At 43.3% G+C, this 24,877-nt stretch overlaps 1 protein-coding gene across 2 annotated transcripts in view; it reads left to right on the top strand.

Moving 5' to 3' along the window:
- mgat5b (mannosyl (alpha-1,6-)-glycoprotein beta-1,6-N-acetyl-glucosaminyltransferase, isozyme B) overlaps nucleotides 1–24,877 on the top strand; it is a 161,068-nt gene that overhangs the window by 91,203 nt on the left and 44,988 nt on the right. For both annotated transcript variants that reach the window (XM_023954032.1, XM_023954031.1), the window contains exons 7-8: nucleotides 2,540–2,704; nucleotides 11,801–11,970. In XM_023954032.1, the coding sequence (XP_023809800.1) occupies nucleotides 2,540–2,704; nucleotides 11,801–11,970 (335 nt within the window). The remainder of the gene's footprint in view (nucleotides 1–2,539; nucleotides 2,705–11,800; nucleotides 11,971–24,877) is intronic.

The following is a 24,877-nucleotide window of genomic DNA, read 5'->3' on the forward strand; positions in this document are numbered from 1 at the left end:
TGCTTTTGTGTCAAACTTCATATCTGTTCACGTCAAAGCCAGGATAAATAGAAATAACTCAAGGTTACAACTCTGCAGGAAGACAACCAGAACTGTTGTGTTGGGGTGGGTTAAGCAGGACAGTGTGCCCCCACGACAACATAACACCTGACCTTTGTCTAAGTCAGGGGTGTCAAACTCTAATTCACAGTGGGCCAAAATGAACCAGTGAAGTCGAGTTTCGACTGTACGCCAACGTACTTGCAAAGCATTGTGGGGTTTGTAGTATTACCTGTACAGTATCGACCGCGGGCCAGCTCTAATGCACATTTGATATGATCTCGTGGGCCATTTATAATTACACTGGGGGCCAAATTTGGCTCCCAGGCCTGAGTTTGACACATGTGGTCTCAGTCAAGGGTCTTAGTTAATGCTGCTTTGCTCTTTGTCATCCTCCTCCTCTCTCTTTTTTTTCTTCTCTATCATTTCAAAGGTCAAAACCATCCATCCACACAAATGAGCAAAGACACAGTTTGAACCATTTTCAGTGTTACATCCAGATGTTGACTTTAAAAAGAAAAATAAACGTTATTTGCTTGAGAATTTTTTCTGTAAGTAAAAAGTAACACTTTAAAACCAGTGGGGCTTTCACATTTGACTGTATCTGAGAACTGGACTGAGTGACATGTTTTTGTATTTTCTTAATAATCCTCGTTTTTTTTCTGTAGTTCAAGTTATACAAGTTATAAATTGACCAATAGGACGCCTCAATAAAACTAGGTGGAGCCTTCTGCCCCCCTCCTCCAATATGCAAAACGTTTGATTGACAGATTTTGTGTAGCTCGCTTAGAAGAGGTAGGGGTGTGGCTCTTCAACAAGCTCACTCCTGATTGGAGAAAACGGTTGTAAAATTGGAGCCTCAATATAAAAAACCATGAAGCAGGCCAGGACCAGAACTTAACATTTGTCTCACGGCAAATGTTCTGCTCAATGAGAACAGACAAAGAACTGAGATGCATCGAGTGAATGTGTCTTCAGAATCTGTAACAAACAGAATATCATCAAAGGGCTCACTCTGTTGTCCATCTTCCATTTAAGGGTACCAAAGTCCAGTTTCATGAGTTCCACATGAGCCAAGTTCAGAAGAATAATCCAATCAGGATTCCACAAAACCAGGTGTGTATGTGTTTGGCCCTACCGCCCAGTCTGAGGGTCCCAGTTACACCACTTGAGTTGGGCCTCAAGTCAAGGCCTCACAGATCATCACCCATTGGAACCTGACCAACTCAAAACAGGAAAATTGGAAAACAACAGTTAAATAGATTTATATTTTTATTTCATTCATTCTGTTCATTATAACAAGAAATTTTAAAGAAGCCAAAATTCAGAACGAGTGTTCTAAATCCAAAAATGGTCGATCAATCAGTGAGTTTAAATAATTAGATCTGTATTATTTCCCATAAAACAGTTGCAAGAAACGCAAAAACACAAAACTGTCAAAACCATAGAATCATTCACTCAGTCCGTCTCAGACCAATCACCGCTTACTGACCACGTCTGGATCCAACATGGCGGCGTCCGTAACACAAAAGTGGGGCGACTGAATCGACTTCATTCTGTTGGAGCTGAAAGTAAACCGTTTTCTATGGATGACATCACACTCACTCAGACCATTTCTCACATGCAGTCAATAGTTTTTATTGAGTTCTTATGGTCCAATGGCCCTGTGCGGGTATGGTACCAGTTTATTGGCACCATCCGAAAACCAAATTCTTTTTGTTTCTCTTCCCCTGAACATCAAGCACTGACCCCACTGTACTGCCCCGCTTAAAAGCACTGACCCCGCTGTACTGCCCCGGTTAAAAGCACTGACCCCGCTGTACTGCCCCGCTTAAAAGCACTGACCCCGCTGTACTGCCCCGCTTAAAAGCACTGACCCCGCTGTACTGCCCCGCTTAAAAGCACTGACCCCGCTGTACTGCCCCGGTTACCTCCCCACGTTGTTATTCCTGTAAGCTGTTGGATTTTTCCGAGAACTGAATGTCAGTGCAGGTGAAGACGGTTGTCACTCCTGCCGACCCAAACGGCTGAGATGTTGGTTCTGTTCCGTCTGCAAGTCGTTAACAGACAGACGGTTGTTTTCAGGGGGGAGGAGGCTGATCAGTTTACATGGTTGGTTAGAAATTACTGCAGGTCAGGGGGGAGTTCTCTCTTTTATTTTTATTTTATTTTTGGAATTGGGGGAAACAAAAACTGGCAAAGGAACAAGATGAAAGTTTGTATCCAGAACCTTGTGTGTAATGTGTTCTCTGATGAAAATAACACCATTGTTAAATCTTCAAATTCACATAAAAGTGAATTTAGCAATAATAAAATATATTCCCCATCACATGATATTTAACTCATGGTTTTTGTGTTTGTTTTTCTTACTTTTTGAACAAAGAAAAGCTAAAAATGAAATCCACATCATCCAAAGTAATATTTTACTTTAAAAAAAATCAGTTATAAATATGTTTTGCTTGTTTGACCTTTTCTTCTGTCCTCCTCCTCACATTCACAGGCTGCCTTCCGCACCGACCTCTCCATGCTGCTTGACCAGATCGGCGGTGGAAAAGAGTCGCTGAGCTTCATGAAGCGCCGGATCCGCCGCCTCACCCAGCAGTGGGCGACTGCAGCCAGCCGCCTGGAGGCCAAACTGGGGCAACGATGGAGGGACCAGAAGAAAGTAAGACAGGTTAAGCCTTTGACCCCTGACCTTAAGCTGCAGTGTTGACATTTTTTTGACTTCCATATCACTTTACAGCAGTGAAGTGTTTATCAATGTGAATATCGGCTGGAGGCTGGTGTGCAAAATCAGAGTAATGTTTAGTTCAAAGACTGCTTGTTTTTTTAGGTGTCGTCAGCAGCATCCCTGGTGTATAAAAGCAGGAAAAGTTTTTTTTTTTTTTCTTTAAGCTTAAGCGGTCTATACTTGACCCTTCAGAGCCTTAAGGGACAAAAAAAGAATACATTCATTTGTTTCTGTGATCAAAAAAATAACATTTCTGAATAGGAAAATGATTTGTGTAATTTTCCTGCGTCTTTTATATTTGGAAGTTTACAGTAAGCATTTAAGCGGGAAAAATATGAAACATCTTACATATATCTAGATTTATTGTTGACAAAAGTTTTTTGTTTTTTTTCTAAACAGACGTCTCCTTTATTTTAATTTACAGTCATTTTGGTAAAAATTTATTTACTGTGGGGCAAAAAAGTATTTAGTGGTGGGCAAATTCTCCCACTTAAAAAGATGAGAGAGGCCTGTAATTTTCATTATATGTGTACCTCAACGATGAGACACTAAAGGAGAGAAAAAATAAGACGTCTAGGGGCTTTTGGCTTCTTGGAGCCAGCAGGTTCTTCCTTTTTAGAACACCGGGGGGGAGGAGTCCCTCAGTCCAGTTTTCAAATACAGTCAATGCTTTGCTGCAATATCTTTTGGACGTGTCCACTTACTCCTGGCAGCCGTTTGTGTCAAAGAGACTTCCTGTGAGGGCCAAGAAAATAGATGTAGGAAGGAATCAGAGAGCTGAAGCAGAATCTGCTAAGCAGGAGCGGTACTGATGAAGACAAATGGCTGGGATTATGATGTGATGCAAGCCTGTGTAACTGCACGGAGGAGAAGAATGGGAGGGGAAGGGAGGTAAAAGGGAGGATGGATGATACCGTGTCCTATTGGATGGATTAGAAGGGGATTGATGGAGCGGGGAGTGATGTGGTGCTGAGGCGAGCAGGAAACCTGGAAGACTATTGCCAGACAAACAGGCCTTTCACGTGATACTTGTTTAAAAAAAAAAAAAACGAGGAAAATTGAGGCGTTTTACTGCATTGTTCTTCTTAAAATGTCAATAAAGACTGGAGCGAAATATAACTTTGAGATTTCACAGTTTTACTGATTCAAGGCTTTATTTGAGGGAAATTTCCCCTAAGAAAACAATGGTCGGGGTCAGACTGAGCACCCATTCTTCCTCTCTCCTGAAAACACTCCTCTTCGCTCCTCCTAAAATAAGTTAACAAGGGTGAAAATGGTTCTCTGTCACCGTGATGAATGTTCTCCCCTCCGGTTCTACGCTGAGAGGATTTGTTATCCGGCATCATGGCTGCTTGAAGTGCCTCTACGTCTCACAAAGTGCTGCTGCTATGGGAGCAGCAGATGTCCTGGGGTCTGTCAGTTCGCCTTGGCTGTCGGAAGCTGTTTATCACAGCAATTAGAAAGGGAAGCAAAAGAATGCGAGTGCATGCCATCCCTCTGCCAGTCCCTGTGGATCCGTTTATTCCTGACTACCATTTGGATGTGATGTTAAAAATTACAAGACAGAATCAAGCTTCAAATTGGTCTGCGCCAGAGGGATGTGCTATTTCCAGACCTCCATCTTTGCAGACGGATTGATTTAGTTTAGCGTTAAAGAAGGCTGACATCTTTGAACTGGATGAAAGGAAGAACCGGTGTGTGATTTTAATTAACTCTGACCCTGGAACAAGGATAGACTTGTGAGAATTTCCTGCATCCGTGTGCGGGCCAGCACACGTGTGGGGCCACACCTTTCTGCTGGCAGCTTCACAGTAGGAAGAGGCTGTCCTCACCGTTGCCTCGTCCCTGTTCGGCTTCGGTTGGACTGTAAGCAGAGCTGGAGTTTTCTCAGAGAAAGCATACATGAGTGAAGCACTGAATATAAAAGCTGTGTCACGCAGCCACTAAGTACATTTTGTGCATATTATATATATGAATATAAGTGGAAAAAGTGAGAAAGGTTGTGGTCTTTACTTGAAATCTTCCCAGATTCTTCCCAAATGAACCGCATTGAAATCTCAGAAGAGTTACGAATAAACCACGCAAAGAACACGTAAATCAACATGAACCATACATGCATGAAAAGTCTTTTAGACATACGTGGAATGCTTGTGGAAAGCCACACATTTCTAAATTAATATTTCATAAATGATCCCAAGTTTTCCTCATTGGAACACAGTGGGTTAATAAATGGTCTTCATAAAATGTTTATTTTTATTTGGTTTTTACTTCGGCAATTGGTTGACACCATATTTGTATTACGAGTTACGTTAAAACCCAGATCACAGAGACTTCTTCTTTTTTTATTTACTTTGAAAGCTATGATATATTCGAGCGATTGTCTTCAAGTACTATAACCAGTCTTTAGCAAAAATTGTGATTGGTGTTTTTTTTTTTGCCATTATAATGAAGCTTTTCATTCCTCGTGGAACAAATTGCTTCCCTCCTTTTTTCCAGACATCAAGCGCCACGTTAAGCTGAGCCGCGCCGTAACTGAACGGCTTTAAGAGCTGGTGGGGCAGATTCAAAGACACTGACCTTATTTTTTTATTATCCTGCAGGCATTTAATAACCGTTTGGTGTTAAGTTTCCATCCACGGAGCCTGTGTGTAAGTTAGCTTCTTGAAATGCTCTGAACATGCTCATCCAGCTTATTTGTCAGCGAATGGCAGTCCGTTAATTTGCCTTCTTCCCATGTCTGCCCTGCTTTGGGATAATTGACCCCAGACTGATGAAGTGCAGACAGTTTCAGAGACTAATGGGAAATGGAAAGTGAAGCAAAGAGGCTGGGTGGGCGGGGGGGCAGAGTGTTGGAATGTGACAACAGGGAGTTTAAACGTGAGCAGAAATAAATTAGTCTGTGGATCTGAGAGAGCAGAGAAAAGCTTTTGTCACATGTACCTGTACAGGGTTAGGGTTAGGGTACGAGCGCGGCGGCTTTTCGGGTTGTCCGAGCCTGTGGAGGGTCGTAGAGAGGAGCGGCAGCATCTTAAGGGGAGCGCAGGTGTGTCTTGCAGTTCCTTTGAGGCTCATACGGCCACCATGAAGGACGTCATGAAAATGGAACGTACCATTGTGGTGCGTGTTGTAGGTTTATTACATAGTATCTGTCAGGCTAGAAGCTGGATGCACTTATGGTGATGCCAGTTTGTGTGGACACCAGTTGAATTTTCACACAAACCACGCCCAGGATTTGGGGGTTGGGACACTGAAAAATCCGTACGACACACCCGTTTCTCACCTACTTCACCATTTTGTTGAATAAGTGTTCGCTATGACCTGTCCCCCACATCATGCCCCCAGGAAAAAATGTGCAAAAGCCTTTTTTCTCTTTAAAACGGTCTAGAACCTTGATGTTTCCATTTTACCAATTTTTCACCCGCAGACAGCTGCAAGGGCAGTTGGGACTGCCGCTATGTTCACACCCGGCTTGAAAATATGTGTTTGAGTGACCACTCTTTTATTTTATTTAACTTGTCCTGTCCAACAGCTGGGCAAACAGATGAGAGCTGACGGCCTCTTGTGTTGGACATATTTTACTGTTGCAACACGGGGATATGAATCTTCTGACACAGAGGTATATTTAAATAAACCCCTTTTTTTTAATTAGGCTAAGCTTTATTCATCTTATTTATATTTTTAACATTTTGTGTTGGACTGAGAGCGTGGGATATTGGGGGGGGGGGTGCAGGAGGGTGATTATAGAGGGGGGGGGGGGGGTAAACCATGAAGCAGCATAAAGCAACAAGTTGCTGGATGTTTATAATCATTACTGTCAGGTTCAGATGTAATACAAATCTAGAAGGGGCGGGGCCTGTCCACACACATATGTTATAAAGATACCTGTTGGCTCCGAAAATGTTCACATACAAACATGTCAATACAACTAATGTTCACACACACATACTCGTGCATTTGGACTAGCGAGTGTCCACTATTAATGAAGAGTCTATGTAAACGCACATAAAAATGTGCGTTTTTGGGCTTCCATGTCCAAAACTCTCACATTGACGCATCGCTGCACGAGTTTTTACAGCAGTTTCTGGCCTCTACGTACAAAAGACAAGGTCATTAAATGTGTTTTGAAAGTTAAACCAATTGAACTTTGATCAGTCAGGGACGGATTTGACGTAGATTGTTCTCAAAACACAGAAGTCTCAACCATTTGCAGATTGATTGTGAAGGAAAAATGAATTATTGCGGTTTGTGCCCAGCTGGAATTCTATGACACCAAGACTTTCTTATATCAGAATCAAACTGTGAAAGGAAAACTTGACACTACTTTGACATTTCGCACCGAGACCCTTCCAACTGTGAGTCCATGCACTAGTGTGGGGTCACAGCAGTCCAGTGTGAACACTGTATGCTAAAAGCCAGCGTCCAGCTCATTCTTGAATGCGCATCACATGCCTGGTCTGAATGTAGCATAAGGCTTTAAGGAGAGAGATGGAGTGCTGCTTTTTGATAGGGGGCCAGCTCGGGTTTCCACCTTTGTTCCGTGACCTTCTTTAAGGCCACGGTGAAATGAGTCTCTCTCATTTTGACATTTTCATGGAGTCCTGTAGCAGCCTTGCTGAGGGAAGCATTAGCATTTGACTGTGGAGTGACAGAGCACTTTAATGATACCACACACTTAAAAGCCACTTCAGATTTTCTCCTTTCATGTCTACACCAAGGACTTCTCAGAGATTTGACTTGAAAGACTTTCAGTAAACTTCTTCATGCTGTAGCCATCAGAGATCCCGTTCAGCGGTTTCCCCACAGACGCAGGATAGGAACCATGACAAAACCTTTATTTAACATCGGCACAGTTTAATGAGATGGATAAATGCAAAGGAGCGCCTGCAAAGTGCTGTAAGGCTGAGTGAGGGGTTGTCTCTGTTTATGTCACTGGGGGTTTGGAGGGTCTTTACATTCAATTCCCGCTGGAAGTTAACAGCAGGGAGAGGCTTAAGATCTTCGCCAGAAGCCCCGAGCTCCGCCAGCGAGTAAACACTCACACCCAAAACACACACGCTCTGACGGGAGCTCATTGGTGTGTGTCAGTGTGAAACAAACTCCCTCCAACAGGCTACATTTAAAATCTATCAGCCGCCTCGCAGCTCATGTGGGAGCAGCGTAAGTCCACCGCATACTTCCCTTCCTTGTGCTTGATTAGTTCCCTGGGATAGGCAGGATGTACTCTGGTTGGTTTATTTGCCTTTATTTACTTTTTTTTTCCACCTCTTATTATGCAGTGTAGGGTTATTTGCACAGCACAATTCAAACATTTAAAGTGCTTTATTGCAAAAAAAATAGCAGTTTAAAAATGCATTAAAAAATTTGCAATCAAAACAAAAATTAAAAGGAGTTACGGTAACTGTCAAAATCAAACGTTTGCTTATTGACAAACTTGCACAAAAAAAACTGTGAAGATTTGACTGGTTTGTTTTTGGGAGGGGGGTAATGTGCTTAGACAATTATTGTGCTTGTTTACCATAAACAAAGGTACGGAGCCCCCGGGTGCCAGTGGTTAAAAAAATCTGATGTGCCGTGCACAAGGATTAATCATTTGTGCTCGTACTGTTGCGCGGTCTCTGAGCAGAGCAGCCGGACTCCTAGCTTCTTGTTTGCTGGCAGGGGAGGGGGCTTTGTGACGGTGTGCGCTACGGAGGAGGCTTTGGACCGCAGTCTGTCCGGCTGCTCCGCGAGTCCTGAGAAACCGTGCAAACAATAATGGGAATTTGTGTTACCAGTCGGGTCCAGACAAAATAAAGGCTGATGTTATTCCAGCTTGAGTTCATACACGGCTAAATGTTGTTAGCACGTATTGGCCTAATCCTAACCCTAATCCTAAAAAACCATAAGCAAACATGCACTTAATAATAATCATAACAATAGTAAAAGCCCGTTTAGAAGATCATCTCTCTCTATGTTGGAGCTTTGTTTACAACGGAACTTCAATATCTTCTTCCATGGTCGTACCGTAATTTGTCCAGACTATAGCTATCTTACACGTCATTGGACAAACATACAGCTAATCAACACTTATTGCAGGCTGAACACCAGTCATGGAAGAATCCAAACTCCCAACGGAAGTCTCCGAGCAATCTGTGCGCACACAATTGCGCAACAGTACAAGCATAACTGATTAACCCCTGTGCACGGTTTATTCAAAACCTTTTTTTTTTTACCACTGGCACCTGGGGGGGCTCCGTACAAAGAGGCTAATCCCAGTGAAATTACCATAATGACAGCATATTGACAGAAAAGTGTGGTGTTCAGCTTCCAGAAACGTCAACATTTTTCAAATACAGCAAACGTTTCCGTAATGATGGTCATTCGACGCTCATTTGTGCAAACATGTCGTCGGCGACTTGAACGTTGTGGAAGTTTGTCTCATCAAGTCAACTGTTCAACATTTGATTTTTATGAAACAGGAACGCCGTTTTGCCGTGCTCAGTCCAGACACCAACAGAAGCTCCTTAAGGTCCCAGCTGGTTCACGTGGGACCAACAGTATGTCAGAGATGTACAGTACTTTTTGGTCAGCCTTGGAGAAACTGACATCTTCTGGAATCGGTGTTGCCACTCACTGCTGTCCAATGTTTAACCAACAGCACTACTAGTCACTGACTACTGTAACTGTCCTATGTTCCTATTCTTGCCAGCTGCCCCATAAGATTCAAATTCAATTTCACTTATCAGTTTTTTGAAGCAGGAGTTAATAGTGGAGCTTTATTAAATCAGAGGATTTTTCACGCCAGCTGGAGTCTCACTGGAGCTTGATTTAGCTGCATCTCTGTTCAGCGCGTTCAGCACATTTTGTTCATGTTAGGAGACACTAGTAATTCAGCCGTCCTCTGTGAATACAACATTGTACAAAATTACGTACAGATACAGCTATCTGGAGTATTTATAATTGATCAAACGCTGATGTAAGATAGACCTCCTGAGGCTTGCTTGAGTTGCAGAAACATCTGGCTCTTCTTTCTACTTTAAAGTTTAAGCAGAAAACTGTCGCCCCTCGTTATTATGCGGTTCTCCTTTTCCAGTCTAGCTGTTTGTCCAATTTTTGGGGGTGCTATTTTGCATGTTTTTTTTTAAACAAAGTATTTTTTTATGATTGGATGTTGTCTCCTGTACAGAACAGGTTCAGTTTGACAAATGTACATGAATATTCCATGACAGATTCCATGATTTGATTCTATAATGCTGGACTTATTTTGCTACAAAGGTTTGAACTTTCAGTGTTTTATCCTTTAACACCAGAGCTTTGGCTTCAATGTTGGCATTCTTTAAATTACCCTAAATATTTAACCACTTGTGCCATTAACATGAAAACCAACGGAGACTGAAGCAGCTTTTCTCTGCATCTGTTACGGAGGATCAGGATGACCCAGATGCAGGACAAGACAGCCAGCTAAAGGAAGGAACTAAAATGCTTTAATCAACAAAAAGCACCATTCTTGGTGGGACAAATTCACAAACATAGCAGAACTTAAAATGACTAAATGGAGCAATAAGAGATAGAACTAAACTAAAGCAACCCCCTGACTCTGAGTGCAGAAGAGGAAACTCTTAAGCACAGCTCAAACAAATGAACCTAAAGTGCAGGCAGATGTGCACCTATCCATGAAGAGTCACCGATAGGGGGCGGAGCCCTCCAGGAGAAGCCACAACCAACCTGCACAGAAAACACAAGAACGAGAAAAAAACAAAACAGAACAGCCTGTGTCAGCGTCAGAATCCATTGGAATTTTGTAAATTGTGTAAACAGACAAAGAATCGTATCCGTCTAAAGCTGCTTTTCTCAGCGCCACAATCAGCTGATCCACTTTGACTGTGCAAACACTTCACTACTTTAAAGTGTTGCCAATTAGCTTAGCTCACCTTCAGAATTTGGAATAAGGTTAATTTAATAAACGATTGAAGAGTAACGGTAGTCGTATTAATGTCGACATTGGAGATGACGTTCTGGTGTTAAAGGGTTAAACGAGAGAGGAAATTCTAAAAATGTTAACACCTGTCCAAGAGAAGTGTATACAATGTGTGATGAGAGGATTTACAGCATATATAATGCACATTTCAACAATTGCAGGTTATTTTTACTCTGCAATAAATGAGGGATCAACGGGCTCCTGAAAAGGTTTAAATAAACACAGGTCACAGGACTCCGTACCCTGTATATTGTGCCTTTAAAATGTATTTGTAAAAAGGGCCAAATATAGTAGACTAATTGTTTTATTTGACTTTAGAGACGTTTTCTCCTTCCTGTGTTTCTGTTCTCACATTCAGAGAAAACACAGTCAGACAGGAAGTTGTCACCACGTAAACTTAAACTCCTCCCAGCCGTCCTCCAGCTCATTTCGGATGCGTCATGGTCCAAGTTGCGGCATCCGTTTGCAAGCAGAAGCAGCTGGAGGTGTTTTCATGCTGGATTAGTTCATCAGGATTACTCAGAAGAGCGAGGTTTGGACATGGCTGTGTTAAATCCACTGTGAAAAGTAATGTGCTGCTTATTTGGTGGTGGGTTGAGTAATTATACAGACGCTGGTTGGTTATGCATGACAGGACGGTTTCTTGTTGGTGCAAATGGTGTAAAGATTCAGAATTAAAGCCGTGGTAATTTTTTGATGTTTCCCTTTCGTGTTGGACGCTTGTACAGATTTGTGTCATCAAGGATTTATTTAAGTTTTTACCAATAAGGTGTTTAAATCTTAACTCTCAATAGGAAGTTTTAAAACTTTGTCTTTATAAACATGATGACAAAAAACGCTTTGAATGAAGGGAAATGTAACCACCATCCTTACTGTCTGTTTATTTGTTGGTGAAATAAGTATTTGGACGTGTTTACAGATTATTTCGACAAGTTTTACCAATTTTTTGAAAGTTTTTCTTTTTTTTATTTCCTTACGTTTTTAAAGGTCGACAGGAAATTCTGGATTTCCTGATTGCTCTTCCACAGGTTTTGTATTTCAACTCTGAACCCTCGGACCTCTCGTTCTCTCAGATCCTGATCCATGTGGGCTTCCTGACAGAGGAGTCAGGGGACGTTTTCAGTCCAAAGGTGCTGAAGGGAGGACCCCTGGGAGAAATGGTGCAGTGGGCCGACATCCTGACTGCCCTTCACGTTCTGGGACACAACCTGAAGATCTCCATGTCTGTGAAGGACCTTCAGGGGTGAGTCGTGTCTGACTGGACCAGTCACTTTATGCTGGAAATTATTGGGACCCAAAGCTGAAACAGCAGCTGTAATCACCATACATCAAGTTTAAACTGCTTTTCTGTCTGCTTTTGCTTTTGCTTAGTGGGTTCAAATGTCCAGACAAACGTCTGAGTGCCACAGTTGTCTTTCAAATAAATGCCTTCACTCACTCTATTGTGTTTTTTGAAACTGTTGTGTTAGTTGTGCATTGCTCTTTTTGGTATTTTCCATCATCTATTGTGAAACTTTTTTTAAATGATACAGGTCGATTTGGTTGATTTTGCCTCAGACGGATCGATCGGATGGTTGGATCATAGGAATAGAAATCGATTCATTGATTGATCGTTACACCCCCTAACACCATCCCGACAACACATTACGCACAAAATACAGACACATTTTTCCCAAGGCATTTGATATATTGAGATTATACAGAGATATGTTGTCTATATTGTGTTGCAGTCTTGCGATATGACACACTGTGTATCATGATACGTATCAGATCACCTACACACTCCTATACTGTACCTGCAGGTGTTGTGGTTCTTGTGGAGCAGCCCGTCGGAGCAGATGCTCACTCCTCTGGAAAGTTGGAGTTAATTTTACCGCTGATGTCTGCACATTAGCACAGACAAAGCATATTTAATCTCAGTCATACATCCTGTGAATCTTTGACCCAAAATCAACAAACTGATTTATTTGTACGTCTCCATGAAGGCTGAGGCCTTTAGAGCTAACGGGCTCATGACTGAAACTGGATTAATAACTTTTGTCTTTGCCGTCAGGTTCATTTCAAGTGCCAAGTGTCGGCCTCATGCGCTGACGAGCGTTAATCAGGCCCTGAACTTTTAACTGAAAGATCAGGGATGAGGGCGCTAAGCTCCAGCTGATTTATCTGGAGCGCTTTCGACTTGAAATTGACTGTGAGGCTGCGTTGGTGTGTCTTTTTATCCAGTGTTAGCGTGCCAACATGTTTTCTGCTGACTGCAGATCCAGAACTTGCATCCACAGACAAGTGGGTGGAAGGAAATGTTTTTTACATGAAAAACAACAACAAAAGAAAAGTTCTTCAGATTCTTTTCCATTTAGTTTTTGAAACTAAAAAACCTCAGCCATATTTTTCTTGTCTTTTGAAAAATGTTGTGCATTTGAATGTTCACAGAAAGAGGAGGGACACCTCATCTCATAGTCATCATCAGCCAGTGTGGCGACACAACTCAAATGAGAAACACGGCGATGACGCTTAGCGTGTAGCAGGAACATCTGCGGACACCCAGGACGGGAAATCGAGAGATATTTTATCTCTCAAAAATGACCTTAATGACACCAAGAGCGTCTGTGAGGCTGACTTCCCTTCTCCAGCTTTTGACTGTGTGCCCGACGCCATAATATCTTAAGTCCTGCATTAATAAACTTTTACAGCCGAGATTATGACACTTAAGGCGACGTAGGGGGGGTCATTTATACGTCTAATGTCCATCTTTACACAAGTGGCTGCAGAAAAGTGAAATGAAGAGAAGTCGGGCCATTATTTCGGGATCATGCAGAGTTGTCACGTCGTTTCCAGCCTTCAGTAACACAAAAACACAAAGAGGAAAAGTGGGGCCCGATCAATATGGCTGTTTGGATGTCAAGCAAAGATGTGCAATAAAAGTCCTACTTTCTTAATGCGTCTCGCACCACAAACAGTTTTATTGATCTTTAGATCATCGATGTATTTAGAAAGGCTTAAAGCTACGGCAGGACATTTATGATTTTTACCGAGGGGCTTAAATGATCAGGTTATTGATGAGGAGGTAAAGCTAATAGCTCCATTGATTTAAACCATAAAAGTGGGAAAAAAAATCAGTTTTCTGGGGGGAAAAACTCGACTTCAGGCTAGATTAGTTTTATGGTGTTTTACACCGACCCATAGGTGTTTTAGATGTTTTTCTTTTTATCTTTAAGCTCATGTCTGCTTCTCTAAAGCTGCAGACAGCTTTTGTGTTCCTGCAGGAGGATTTGACCCTCGTTCCTCTGCAGGGACTTAAAAATCTGAGCCGTCAAGTTTCTTTATTGGGATCATAATAACGAAATACAAGCAATTACACCTGCAGATTCAAACAACCAAAAGCCACGGATGAATCCAGGAATGGCAATGTTCAGGTCAGAGAAACCCATTTTATTCAAATTTTTCATCAGATGAGAATACTGGTGGATAAAAAATAATCTACCAACCAAATGATTCCATTATTTTACAAAGAAAAACTACAAGTGTTATTTTAAAAAATGATATTAGGTTAAATCCAAACAGAGAGGAAGTCACATTTATACGTTAAGTGTTCTACTTTCAGGGAGTAATCAGTCAAACATACAGTGTTTGTCGTTATTGTTGTCTACAGCGTTCCCTCCCCTCAAAGTGATTGTGTGTGTGTCTAAGAAAAGCATACTTCTGTGCGTTATAATTGGCTGCAGTCTGTGGCTGTAATTGGCCACTGTGGGGATGATTATGTCCAGAGTTGTGTTACTTTGTACAACAAACTCCTACAGCTGTTGTTACCAGTCACAGCTGAAATCCTCTGGCTGGACGTTATTTATTGTGGATGCAACAAAAGAGCACACGGAGACTTGTTGAGGCTCTGAAGCCAGAGGCAAAAACGATTTTTTTATATAACTTGGAATGTGATCAACTTCCTGTCCAAGCCCATGAGAGAAAGCAGGAGGGAAACACAGAGAGCATGGAAGGGGGGTGAACTAAAGGAAGAACAGAAAACAATTATTACAAAGGCTTACAATTATTACAAAGGCTTAAAGGTGTCAGCGGACCCTGGTCCGGGACCAGGTTCCCCTCTCCAGCCCATCTTTGGAGGTGGTCTCGGTTCATTTCTGATTGGACTAAGTTTCCTCAGTCTGAATACAATCTGTGCTCGAAGCAGAACAACTGTACAACTGGACCAAAAAGGCCACCGTAGCTCCAATCAGAAATGTCCTGCTGAATCCACCCAAAGTCCTCCAATACAATTTTTCTGCAAACATTAACAAAATTAGTAGAGACTGGAGACCGCCAGCCAAGACGTTTATTACACCAAAAGCTCATTTTGAATTTTAGGACACCTTAGCATTAAATTAAACACTAAACTAAAAGTGTGGAATGGTGGGAATTTCCACACCCTAACTCAGTCTGGTTTGCACTAACATTAAGCCTCAGTCACTGTACGGATGCTGCAGGTTTTGGAGCAGTGGGGGAGCGGCTGCATCTTAAAGGGAGCTCAGGTGTGTCTCTTCATTCTTTTGAGGCTCGTACGGCCCCCTCACCTGATGTCATCAAAATGGAACGTACCACTGAGTGAATGTGGTATCCTGAAGTAGTCGTAGGGATAATGGAAGTTATAACACAAGGGTGATGTTGTTGTTTGTTGCCCTTACGCCACACACAAAGCGTTCACTTCATCCACCTTGTTATAAATTAAAAAAATAGCAGGTGAGGCTGCAGCAAGAAGCAGGCAATGATCACATGGACAGCATTAAAGGGTTCCTTCACAATCTGCAGGATTTGGGGGGTAAGAGGTCAATCATTCAATCAAGAAATCAGCTCCTAAGAATGGCAGAGAAACCACAAGAAGAGTTAGAGACATCTTTATTTTCTAATATTTCATCAAAAATAAAATAAAACAATCTCCAGCTTTTTTTTAACTTCCTCGATATTATTGTTGATGTTTTTATTTGTAATTCTTTGAGGTTGTAATGTAGAGAGTTCATTTATAGTTTACTGTAATGGACATATGAAGACAGTGCTCATAATTAAGCCTGTATGTGATAAAGATTTTTAAAAAGTGACGTCCTGGCTTTTCTTTTTTTTGGGAGAAAACACAGATTTCACAGTAGAACCTTTGACAGAAAGGCTTTATTTTAGACTCCATCTTTTTATTGCAAATCTAGCTTTCCTTCAGCTGTACAGACATCAGGAAAATCCCGCTTTCACTGGCTTCCACACGTGTAGACGTGGATGAGTTTATCTCATGGTCTTTGCTGAGCGTGCACTTCACAGGGTGGCCTTACAGGCTAGTTTGACGGCAATTCAGCTCAATCTGTTGCCAGTTAGATGAATGTGGCAGCTGAGAGGAAGGAAGGAAGAAAGGAAGGAAGGAAGAAAGGAACCAGGCCACGGGGAGCCACTCTCTGTGAGTGTGTGTGGGGGGAGAGCAGCCATTGCAGAAGTAGGCGGTCAGCACCTCTGTGCCTTTTCCTGTCACTTCATTTTTAGTGGCATGTGGAGAGCGCAGTAAGAAGATGAAATGAAAGAATCTGGCAACGGCTCAGAAGTAATTGCCATTTGCTCTGCGTTGACCCCGACGCTCGAAGGAGTCGAGCCCGCAAGAAGCGGTTTTTATTTATTTTTTTTTATTTTTATTTTTTTTAACTTGTTCTGTCCAACAGCTGAGCAAACAGATTAGAGCTGAAGGCTTTTTGTGTTGGACAGGTTTTACTATCACAATAAGAGGTTATATAGCTTTGAGAAACTAGAGTGTAGATTTGTATAAACCCCTTTTTGTCGTATTATTTTTTATTTATTTGTTACATTTAGTGTGTGTGGGGAGGGAGAGGGGAAGAGAATAAAAAGAAGAAAGGTGAAAAGGTGGGGGATACAAGCACTGATTTGACTAAGTTATTAATTTAAGCTGTAACAATTATACCAGATCTGCTGGAAAGACGAATGTTACATCAAAGGTGAAAATCTGACACTAAGATGAGCGAAAAAAATCTGTCCATCAATACACTGTGGGTAAGGAGGAGGGATGAAGCAGACAGGGAGCAGTGTGGCAGTGTGCACGTGCACGTGGGGGTGGAGATACATGCATGCTGCCGACGTGAACCGTGTGTTCATAAAGGGAGACAGTACCTACCCAGCCAGACCAGCCAGACCAGGAGAGGGGAGGAGAGCCCCCCAGGCCAGAAGCCCCCCCAGCATCCGGACCCAGGCAGCCCGGGAGGGGAGGAGGAGGGGACCGCCCACCCCACCAGCCAGGCACAGAGAGGGCCCCCCTACAGGGGCCCCCCCAATGCCCAGAGGCACAAGCGAACCCAGTGTCCGGCCCCCAGGCCACAAGACAGGAGCGCTTAGCCGTACCAGGCGGCAGCCATGGGGGCCACCGGGCGCCGGACACCGAGACAAAGGCCAGGGACGAAGCCAGGGCCCCCGGAACCCATGAGCCAGCCACCACCCGACCGGCGCCCCGTCCCCGCAAGCCAGCCCAGGCACGCGACCTTAGCAACCCAGGGATCGCCACGCACCCACAGCCACAGCCACCCCCCTAAAACCCTACGCACTACAACCCCCCCCCCCCGCCATAATATCTGACACCCCCTCCCCTACCCTCTCAGTGCCCTCCCCTCTCTGTGATGGGGAGGGAAAGCCCCAGAGGGTCCCAGCGAGCCAGCCCCCAGGTCGGTCCTACCCATGCACTCACACACACATACTCACAATCATCTGGTTACCCTCCCTACCCCCGCCGCCACGCAGTAACCCCCCCCCCAGCCGGCCGACCCCCAGCGCTGCATGCCCGACCCCTCCCGCAGCCGACAGGATACCCATAAGCCCGGCCGCCCTGAGAGGACCAGGCGGGTGAAGACCGGCCGCCCCCCCCCCCCCCGACCCCACCCATGTATGGAGGTGTGGGAGTGCTGTGTGTGTGCTGCAGGTAAAATAGGAGGTCACCAGTGTGGGGGGCTCCACCGCTGCCAAGCCGCAAAGCCCCCCACTCCGGAGTCCCTCTGTGAGTGGTGTGTATTTGCTGTGTGTGTGCTGCTAACATGCAGTGTGTGTGTCTACAGAGGAAGTTAAAATTGTGGGGGGGGCCAGCGAAAGGTGAGCACGGATGTTTCACCGTGCCCCCCTCCACCAGACCCTCTCCACAAGGCCCTAGATGAATCAGAGTGTCTAATATGCAAGTAAAAAAAGGGGAGGAGGGCGGGTGCCAACGAGAACCCAGAGAGGGGCATCCCCAGTGAGCCCCGCCAGCATACCCCTCCCATCCAGATCCCGGGGCCCTATGTGCCTGTGTGCAATATTTGTTTGGGTGAGAGCGGGGAGGAGCGGGCGGATGGGCACAACCGGGGGAGAAGGCTCCCCCGAGCGACCGGCCCCCCAGCCGGCCGCGGTAGGCGCCCCCCCTCCCAGAGCGGCCGGGCAGCCAGAAACGGCAAGCCAGCCGCAGTTGGAGGCCATAGCCTCGCGGCGCCGAGAGACAGCCAGCAAGGAAGGGTCCCGGTGCCAGAACGGGGGGCAGGGGGTCCAGCCCCACCATTCATACCCTGGCCCCCCTAAGGACTAGCACACGGCCCCCCCAGCCCCCCCCCAGAAAATAAATAAATAATAAAATAATAATATTAATAATAACAATAAAATAATTAATATAATAATAATAATAATAATAATAATAATAATAATAATAATAATAAAAATGAAATAAACCCACCAAGTGAACCCATTAACCCCTGCTGTGACTGCGGCGTCGACCCCCGGGGGGCCAGGCCACGCGCCAACCACCGGCCACGGGCGAAACACCGGCCACGGGCAGACGACCCCAGGCCCCAGAGCCACAAGCCCCCCCCCCAGCCCCCGCCACGGCGACCAGCCACCCAGCACGGCACCCGGCCGCCGTTCCCGGTCAGCCGCACTGCCTACCCTGCGCCCAGAAGGCACCCGCCCAGGAACCCCTGCCAAGTTGCCGGCAGAGTGTGCGCCCCCACCACCACCCCACCCAGGCAAAAGAAGCGGTTTTTAGGCCGAGCGTGTTAGAGGCATTTTTCAAACGCGGGTACGCCCTTTCATTGAAACTCTGGTACAATCATCTTATCTAAAAATCCCAGCTAAATGCTTTTCCTTTGCAAGCAGCAGAATATCCGCCAGCTCTGAGGCTTCCAGAGGTTCAGACATAGTCAGGAAATGTCTTCTGGGAGGTTGGGCTGCGTGGTTTGGCATCACTGCACATCCAGCTGGATGTGTTTACACCACAGATTGTGATTACCACCGTTTTTGATATAATAATATTATTTTCGAGTGATAAACACATGTTCGGCCTCACACAGAGACTCAGAGGGAGTCGCCATCTGTCTGTGGAAACAGGTAAAACTCCTTCAGTTTTGTTGTCTTTTGAGTCCATATGTACGCTGACCGAAGCATCCTTAAGGCTTTGAAAGTGGAAGACGGTTTTGCATGTAAAGAGAAATGAGCCACATGACTACTCATTGTTTCAACAATAGAGAATTCTATAATCCATAAACTTCAGATGTCGTATTTCTTCTAACTTTTCAGACTTTCTGTTTCGGTCTTTAAAATGTAGAGCACGTAGCGCAAGGAAAAAGTGTTGTTTCAAAAGCTGCATTTGAATGGATAGAATGAAACCACTGTCCTGTTGTTAGCGCACTTTCTAAGAATTTTGAGCGTCTGTGTTCCGAACGCTCACGTTCACGCATCCCAAGTTAATGTTATGGTTCATTTAATTTTGTTTCTGTCATGTTTGAGTTCTGTTTCCTGTTTTATTTTGAAGGTTTCCCACTTTTTGAGTTTTACTTCCCTGGTCCCAATCTCTCCTGATCGTTTTCACCGTGTGTTGTCAGTCCTGTTTGTATTTAAGTCTCGTCTCTGCCTTCCTCTTGTGGTGGTCCATGCCGTCATTTCCCTGTTTACCTGATTACCACGAGAGCTGCTTTTCTTCATTCTCTCTGCTCAGTAGGGACCACCACAATTAAATGAAAACCCCTTGACTTGGAACCGTGTGGCTCCTGTCTCTGCATTTTGGGACCTTCATCAGCCCTCGTACCTGACCGTTTATAGCACGCGCTACGTACAAAACGGGCGTTCGTTGAAAGTTTAACCGGACGAACTTCTTAACGCTAAACCTCAACGATGCTGAACTGTGACCAATCAGGGACTTGGATTTGGGGTTAGCGTCCTTTTCAAAGCACGGAAGTGCCAAACGTTGTAGACATTATCACAAAGGAAAAATTAGTAATTGCCCTTTTCTCCCCGACCGGAATTCTATGACACCAAGTCGTTCGTATACCGGAACAAAGGGGTGAAAGAAAAAGCCTGGAACAAGATTTGTGTGATTTTGAAATTTCACGTCAGGCCTTATCCCACTGTAGGTGGTGGACAAGTCCAGGTATACACTTCCTCCAGCTCTTCTGGGGTGATGTCGGGACGTTCCTAGGTCTATGCTCAGTGGAACATGCCCATAACACCTCCCCAAGGAGGCATCCCCTGGGTCCCAGGAGGGATTTGAGACCTGGACTGATACCAGGAGCTAGGCAGTCTGGGGCTTATGCCCTCAGGTGAGGTCTTCCATAGCAGGCAGGTCCACATAACAAGCCAAAGAGGGGTCCTGAACCCCTCTTTGAGAATAAATAACCAAGATCCAGATACATTTCCCAGAGTGAATCACTTGGGCCCACCTTGGAGTCAGACCTGAGGATAGGGCTCGCAGGTAAGTGCCTGATGAAAGGGGCTCTGGTTGGCTCCAGCCCAAAGAGATGACATGGGATCACCCCCCCACCCAAACCCCATTGCACTGGCCCCTTTGATTTGTCCCTGCAGGACAAATCAAAGGGGCCAGTGCAATGGGGTTTGGGTGGCAGTTGAAGATAAGTGCCTCAGCAGCCTAACCGCCAGTCTTGGAGTTTGGCTTACTAAACCATTTGAATGAAAAATGGTTTCCTCTCAATTCCAATTCTAATTCCAGCTGGCGACTCTTTCTTAAATCTGCTCAGACGTCAGATCTGCTGCGTGTCGCTTTGCTTCTCAGCTGCATCTCTGCTGTATTCAAGCGGACTCAGTAAAGGATTGAACATCTCTTGACCCTCCCTGCTCTCTGTCGGGTTCTGCCTCATTCTCTAATCCTCCCTCAGCTGTAGGTAACATCGGCGTTTCCATGGAAATTACACTCCAGCCAACTTAGAGGTAAAATATAGCAAACATGTTATTGCTTTCCAGTGTCGATTTTTGCAGGAAAACACACATCTGTGAATAATGTTTAGAATGTTTCCAGGTTCAAACCAAATGTAACTTTATTTACAGAGCTTTTTTCATACATTAGCAACACAAATGTTCTCAATTACGTTTATATTTGTTCCAGATAAAAGTACGTTTTCATTTCAACTGCTTCCTCTGTGCAGTCTGTTCTACTTTTTCATGTTTTCTCTTAAAGTTAATGCTGTTGTCATGACAGCACATTATGTCTCTGGCATCTTTCACATGCCATCTGTTAAGATACATTTATTGTACTTACTCAGAGTAAAAACCTCTTTGAATTTTAAATTCTTCTTTACTTTAACAGAAAATGCACATTTGTTGTGTATTTGCTCCAAACGTTGGTCTCATTGCTGAGAAGACTTGACTTTCCAGGCAGAGATGGAAGAAGTTGAAGTTTCCTTTAGAGGGACATGGATGGATTTGATCAGAGGAAAAGCGTCTGCAGTTATGAGATAAAGCCCAAAGTCAGATTGAGATGCTTTACAAGCGTTGAGACGAAAGCAGCAGAATTTATCAGTTTTGGACGCTGAGGTGAGAGCTCCCAGGCAGGAGGCCGACATGAAGGCCAAGGAGGAGATTTACTGATGTAATAAAAGATGACAAAAAGTGATTTACCAAAAAGGAAAAGAATTCGGAGGATGGCTGTTTGGGGTTCTACAGGAAAAGTTAAGATTTCTTAAGTTTGTAAAACACAAACGTTCTGCCATTGATAGAAAAACACAGAATCCCTGTGAAGCTGGAGAAGTAGACGCTCACAAAAAGAAAATGACTGTAGTTGCAGTGATTCTGGCTCAGTTCAGAGTTTGACTCTTACAGCTCAGATCAGAGTACTGTGTCTCTTTTTTAAATTGCAAAAATGTTTTTTGTTTTAAAGAAATATAGAGAAACACAATTTTTAAAACGCATACATTTAAATTCTGATGGAATGATCTAATAAAAAAATAACCCCTAAGAATTGTTTAGAATGTACGGAGCCCGTGTCCTGACATGGATAAAATCAAAAATATCTCATTCATAAACACGGATGTTAGCGAGACATGGATTTACAGCAGATACCTTCACATTTCTGTCTGTGTGTGTCTCATTACGTTGCATGGAAGACACTGAGGATATTTAGAGATCAGATTTATATATTTTAAAAAGCACCAAAGCATCGGTAATCAGGTTTTCATGTCTGGGTTCATTCACATCCCGGTACGCTCTCCGTCCTGCCGCAAAAGCCGCTTTCCGTGGCTACTTCCGTGACTCTGTGACCCACATTCGTAAATAAAAAAACAAAAATGATCGATTTATTATTGTCTCGATGAAAATAAGAAAATGATCATATTTTGCTTTTGCAGCAGGATGGAGAGCGTACCAGGATGTGAATGAACCCAGACATGAAAACCTGATTACCGATGCTTTGGTGCTTTTTAAAATATATAAATCTGATCTCTAAACATCCTCAGTGTCTTCCATGCAACGTAATGAGACACACAGACAGAAATGTGAAGGTATCTGCTGGAAATCCAAATGTTGCTCACATCCGTGTTTATGAAGGACTTATGACGTGAATAATTGTTACAGTGGTGCGTTCAAATACAACAGGTTAATGATGGGCTAGTTAGCATGTAGCCTTCTAGCCTTCGGATGTAAAGTCACTGCTAAAGAGTATGTTAATAAAAGACAAGTCCTGAATATTATTATTCCTATTCGACCCTAAACTACAATATCCCAGCTGCCTGGCCGGTAGACTGAACTCTGCGGCGGAGCTAGGAGCTATGTCCGGAAAATCGCTGCGGTGTGGTGAAGCACAAAGCTTCCTAAATCTTATGATATTTTTCTTGTATTCATTGAGACATTAATGAATTGATCATTCTTGTTTTTATTTTTCCTTTCTTAAACGAATGTGGGTCACAGAGACACAGAAGTTACTGCTGAAAGCGGCTGTTGTGGCCAGACGGAGGGCATATCCGTGTTTAGGAATGACTTATGACGTGAATAATTATTTCGTTCACACAAATTAATTATTTTGTGGGAACAAGATATTAATTTGTGGGACCGAGATTTTTTTGTTTTATCTATGTCAGGACCTGGGCTCCGTAAGAGTGGAAGCAATAAACATAAAAAAGATTTTATAGATTTATAGATTATAGATTTTATAGATAGACCATAGATAAAAACCTCCAAAATCAGAGCTGCAGTAACAAATCAAACTTTTTTTTAATTTCAGCTTTTTTAGCGAGAACACATTTCTATTTGTTCTCTTGCTGAGGATGAATCCGGCCTAAATGGAGGCAGATGTCGTCTTGTTTGGAAAATCTTCTTTGTTGAGTTTTCTGTTGCTTTTTGCTGTTGGTCTGCAAGAGTCTGAAATTTAAAGATCAAATTATTATTATGAATAATAATAATTATTTATTGGAACATTTCAGACCCATCATGAATGTGCAGGTTTTGCTTAAACAGACGGTTTTTTTTAACCCTCCCAAAACCTGTGAACTGTGTTAGTGCTGTTCACAGTTCGCGGGATTTGGGAGGATTAAAAAAAGAAAAATCCGTATGACGTCTGTATCTCCCCTAGTCCCCCTGACGTGTTGTTTAAGTGTTCACTACAGTGTGTAGCTCACAGCACGCCCTAGAAAAAAATCTGTATCAACATTTTGCTTCTACAAACTCACAGATGGGTCTAGAGCGTCGAGGGTCTCCTGCGTGCTCCATGCGGGTTTGACCATTGTTTTACCTGCAGACACCCCGTGTCCCCCCATGAAGGCAGTTTCGGACTAAAGCTAGAAAAAACAGTGGAACGGGACCAGACAGAGTTACGTCGTTCCTCTCACAGCCGTCAGTCATGGAGAAAAAATAACCTTCAAGACATTTTTGGAACTGTGCAAATATGAATTTTAACATGGGGGTCAATGGAGAAATAAAAGCCTCTAAACCTTTTCTGTTCTAAAACTACAAATAAGGATAATAATAATTTATATTTGTCCTTAAAATTTTAAATTCTGGCTGTGATTTTTGCTTAAAATGTGAAGTTTGGTTGGATCATGTTGGAACTCATCCTCAAAGCTGTTAGTTTGAACTTTTGATCAAAACTTTCATAGAAAAATATATTTCTTTCGTCTTTTAAAGGCTAAACTTTGCATTTTATCCCCATTACCTGTGTTGGCATTCATAAACCTGACCTTCCACCGAGCGTCCGCCTGGTAGAGGATGTTTTCTTCTGTCTTCCTCTGTGAATTAATGGACTGTTCATGGAAATCAGGTGGTTCAAAGTAAGAGAATCTTAATGTTCTGTAAGATTGTGTTATCCTCTCCTGGTTTACTATTCCTAAAGTTGTCCTCGGGTAAAAAAAAAAAAAAAAAAGAGTACAAATATAAATATCCTCACATCAAAAGTGACTGACATGCGCGCTTACAGCAGTTCTGCCGCTTTGAGAAATGACTAGAAGAGCTAAATTTAGAGCAACAGATTAGACGACAGATATCAGAAGTTAAAAAGTAAAGACTGTAGATTTGTCAGCTCATTCTACTTGATAAAACAGAAAATATGGATACTTTAGTGACTTTTTTGGAATCAGGTTTGACTGTTACTTAGCAGAATCATAAATGCTTCTAACAAGTTTAAAACAATTTTGTTTTTGTAAAAAAACCTTATTCCACTTTACTCCACATCTTTGTAATACATTAATTGAAACTTGCATTTCTAATTTGACTCCACCACAAAGTGTTTTGGTCCTCTTTATTGTGGAAACAAAGCTCACGAGTCTCCATGAAAGCAGCAGCTTTGAAAAAGATCTGACATAATGTCAGAGCAGCGGACAGAACTACAGCCATTATTGGCTAAAGGGAATAATGAACCCCAGCTTGAAAGATTATGAACCACATTATGG

This window comes from Oryzias latipes, chromosome 1 (assembly GCF_002234675.1).
Source record: "Oryzias latipes chromosome 1, ASM223467v1".
Classification (NCBI taxonomy): domain Eukaryota; kingdom Metazoa; phylum Chordata; class Actinopteri; order Beloniformes; family Adrianichthyidae; genus Oryzias; species Oryzias latipes.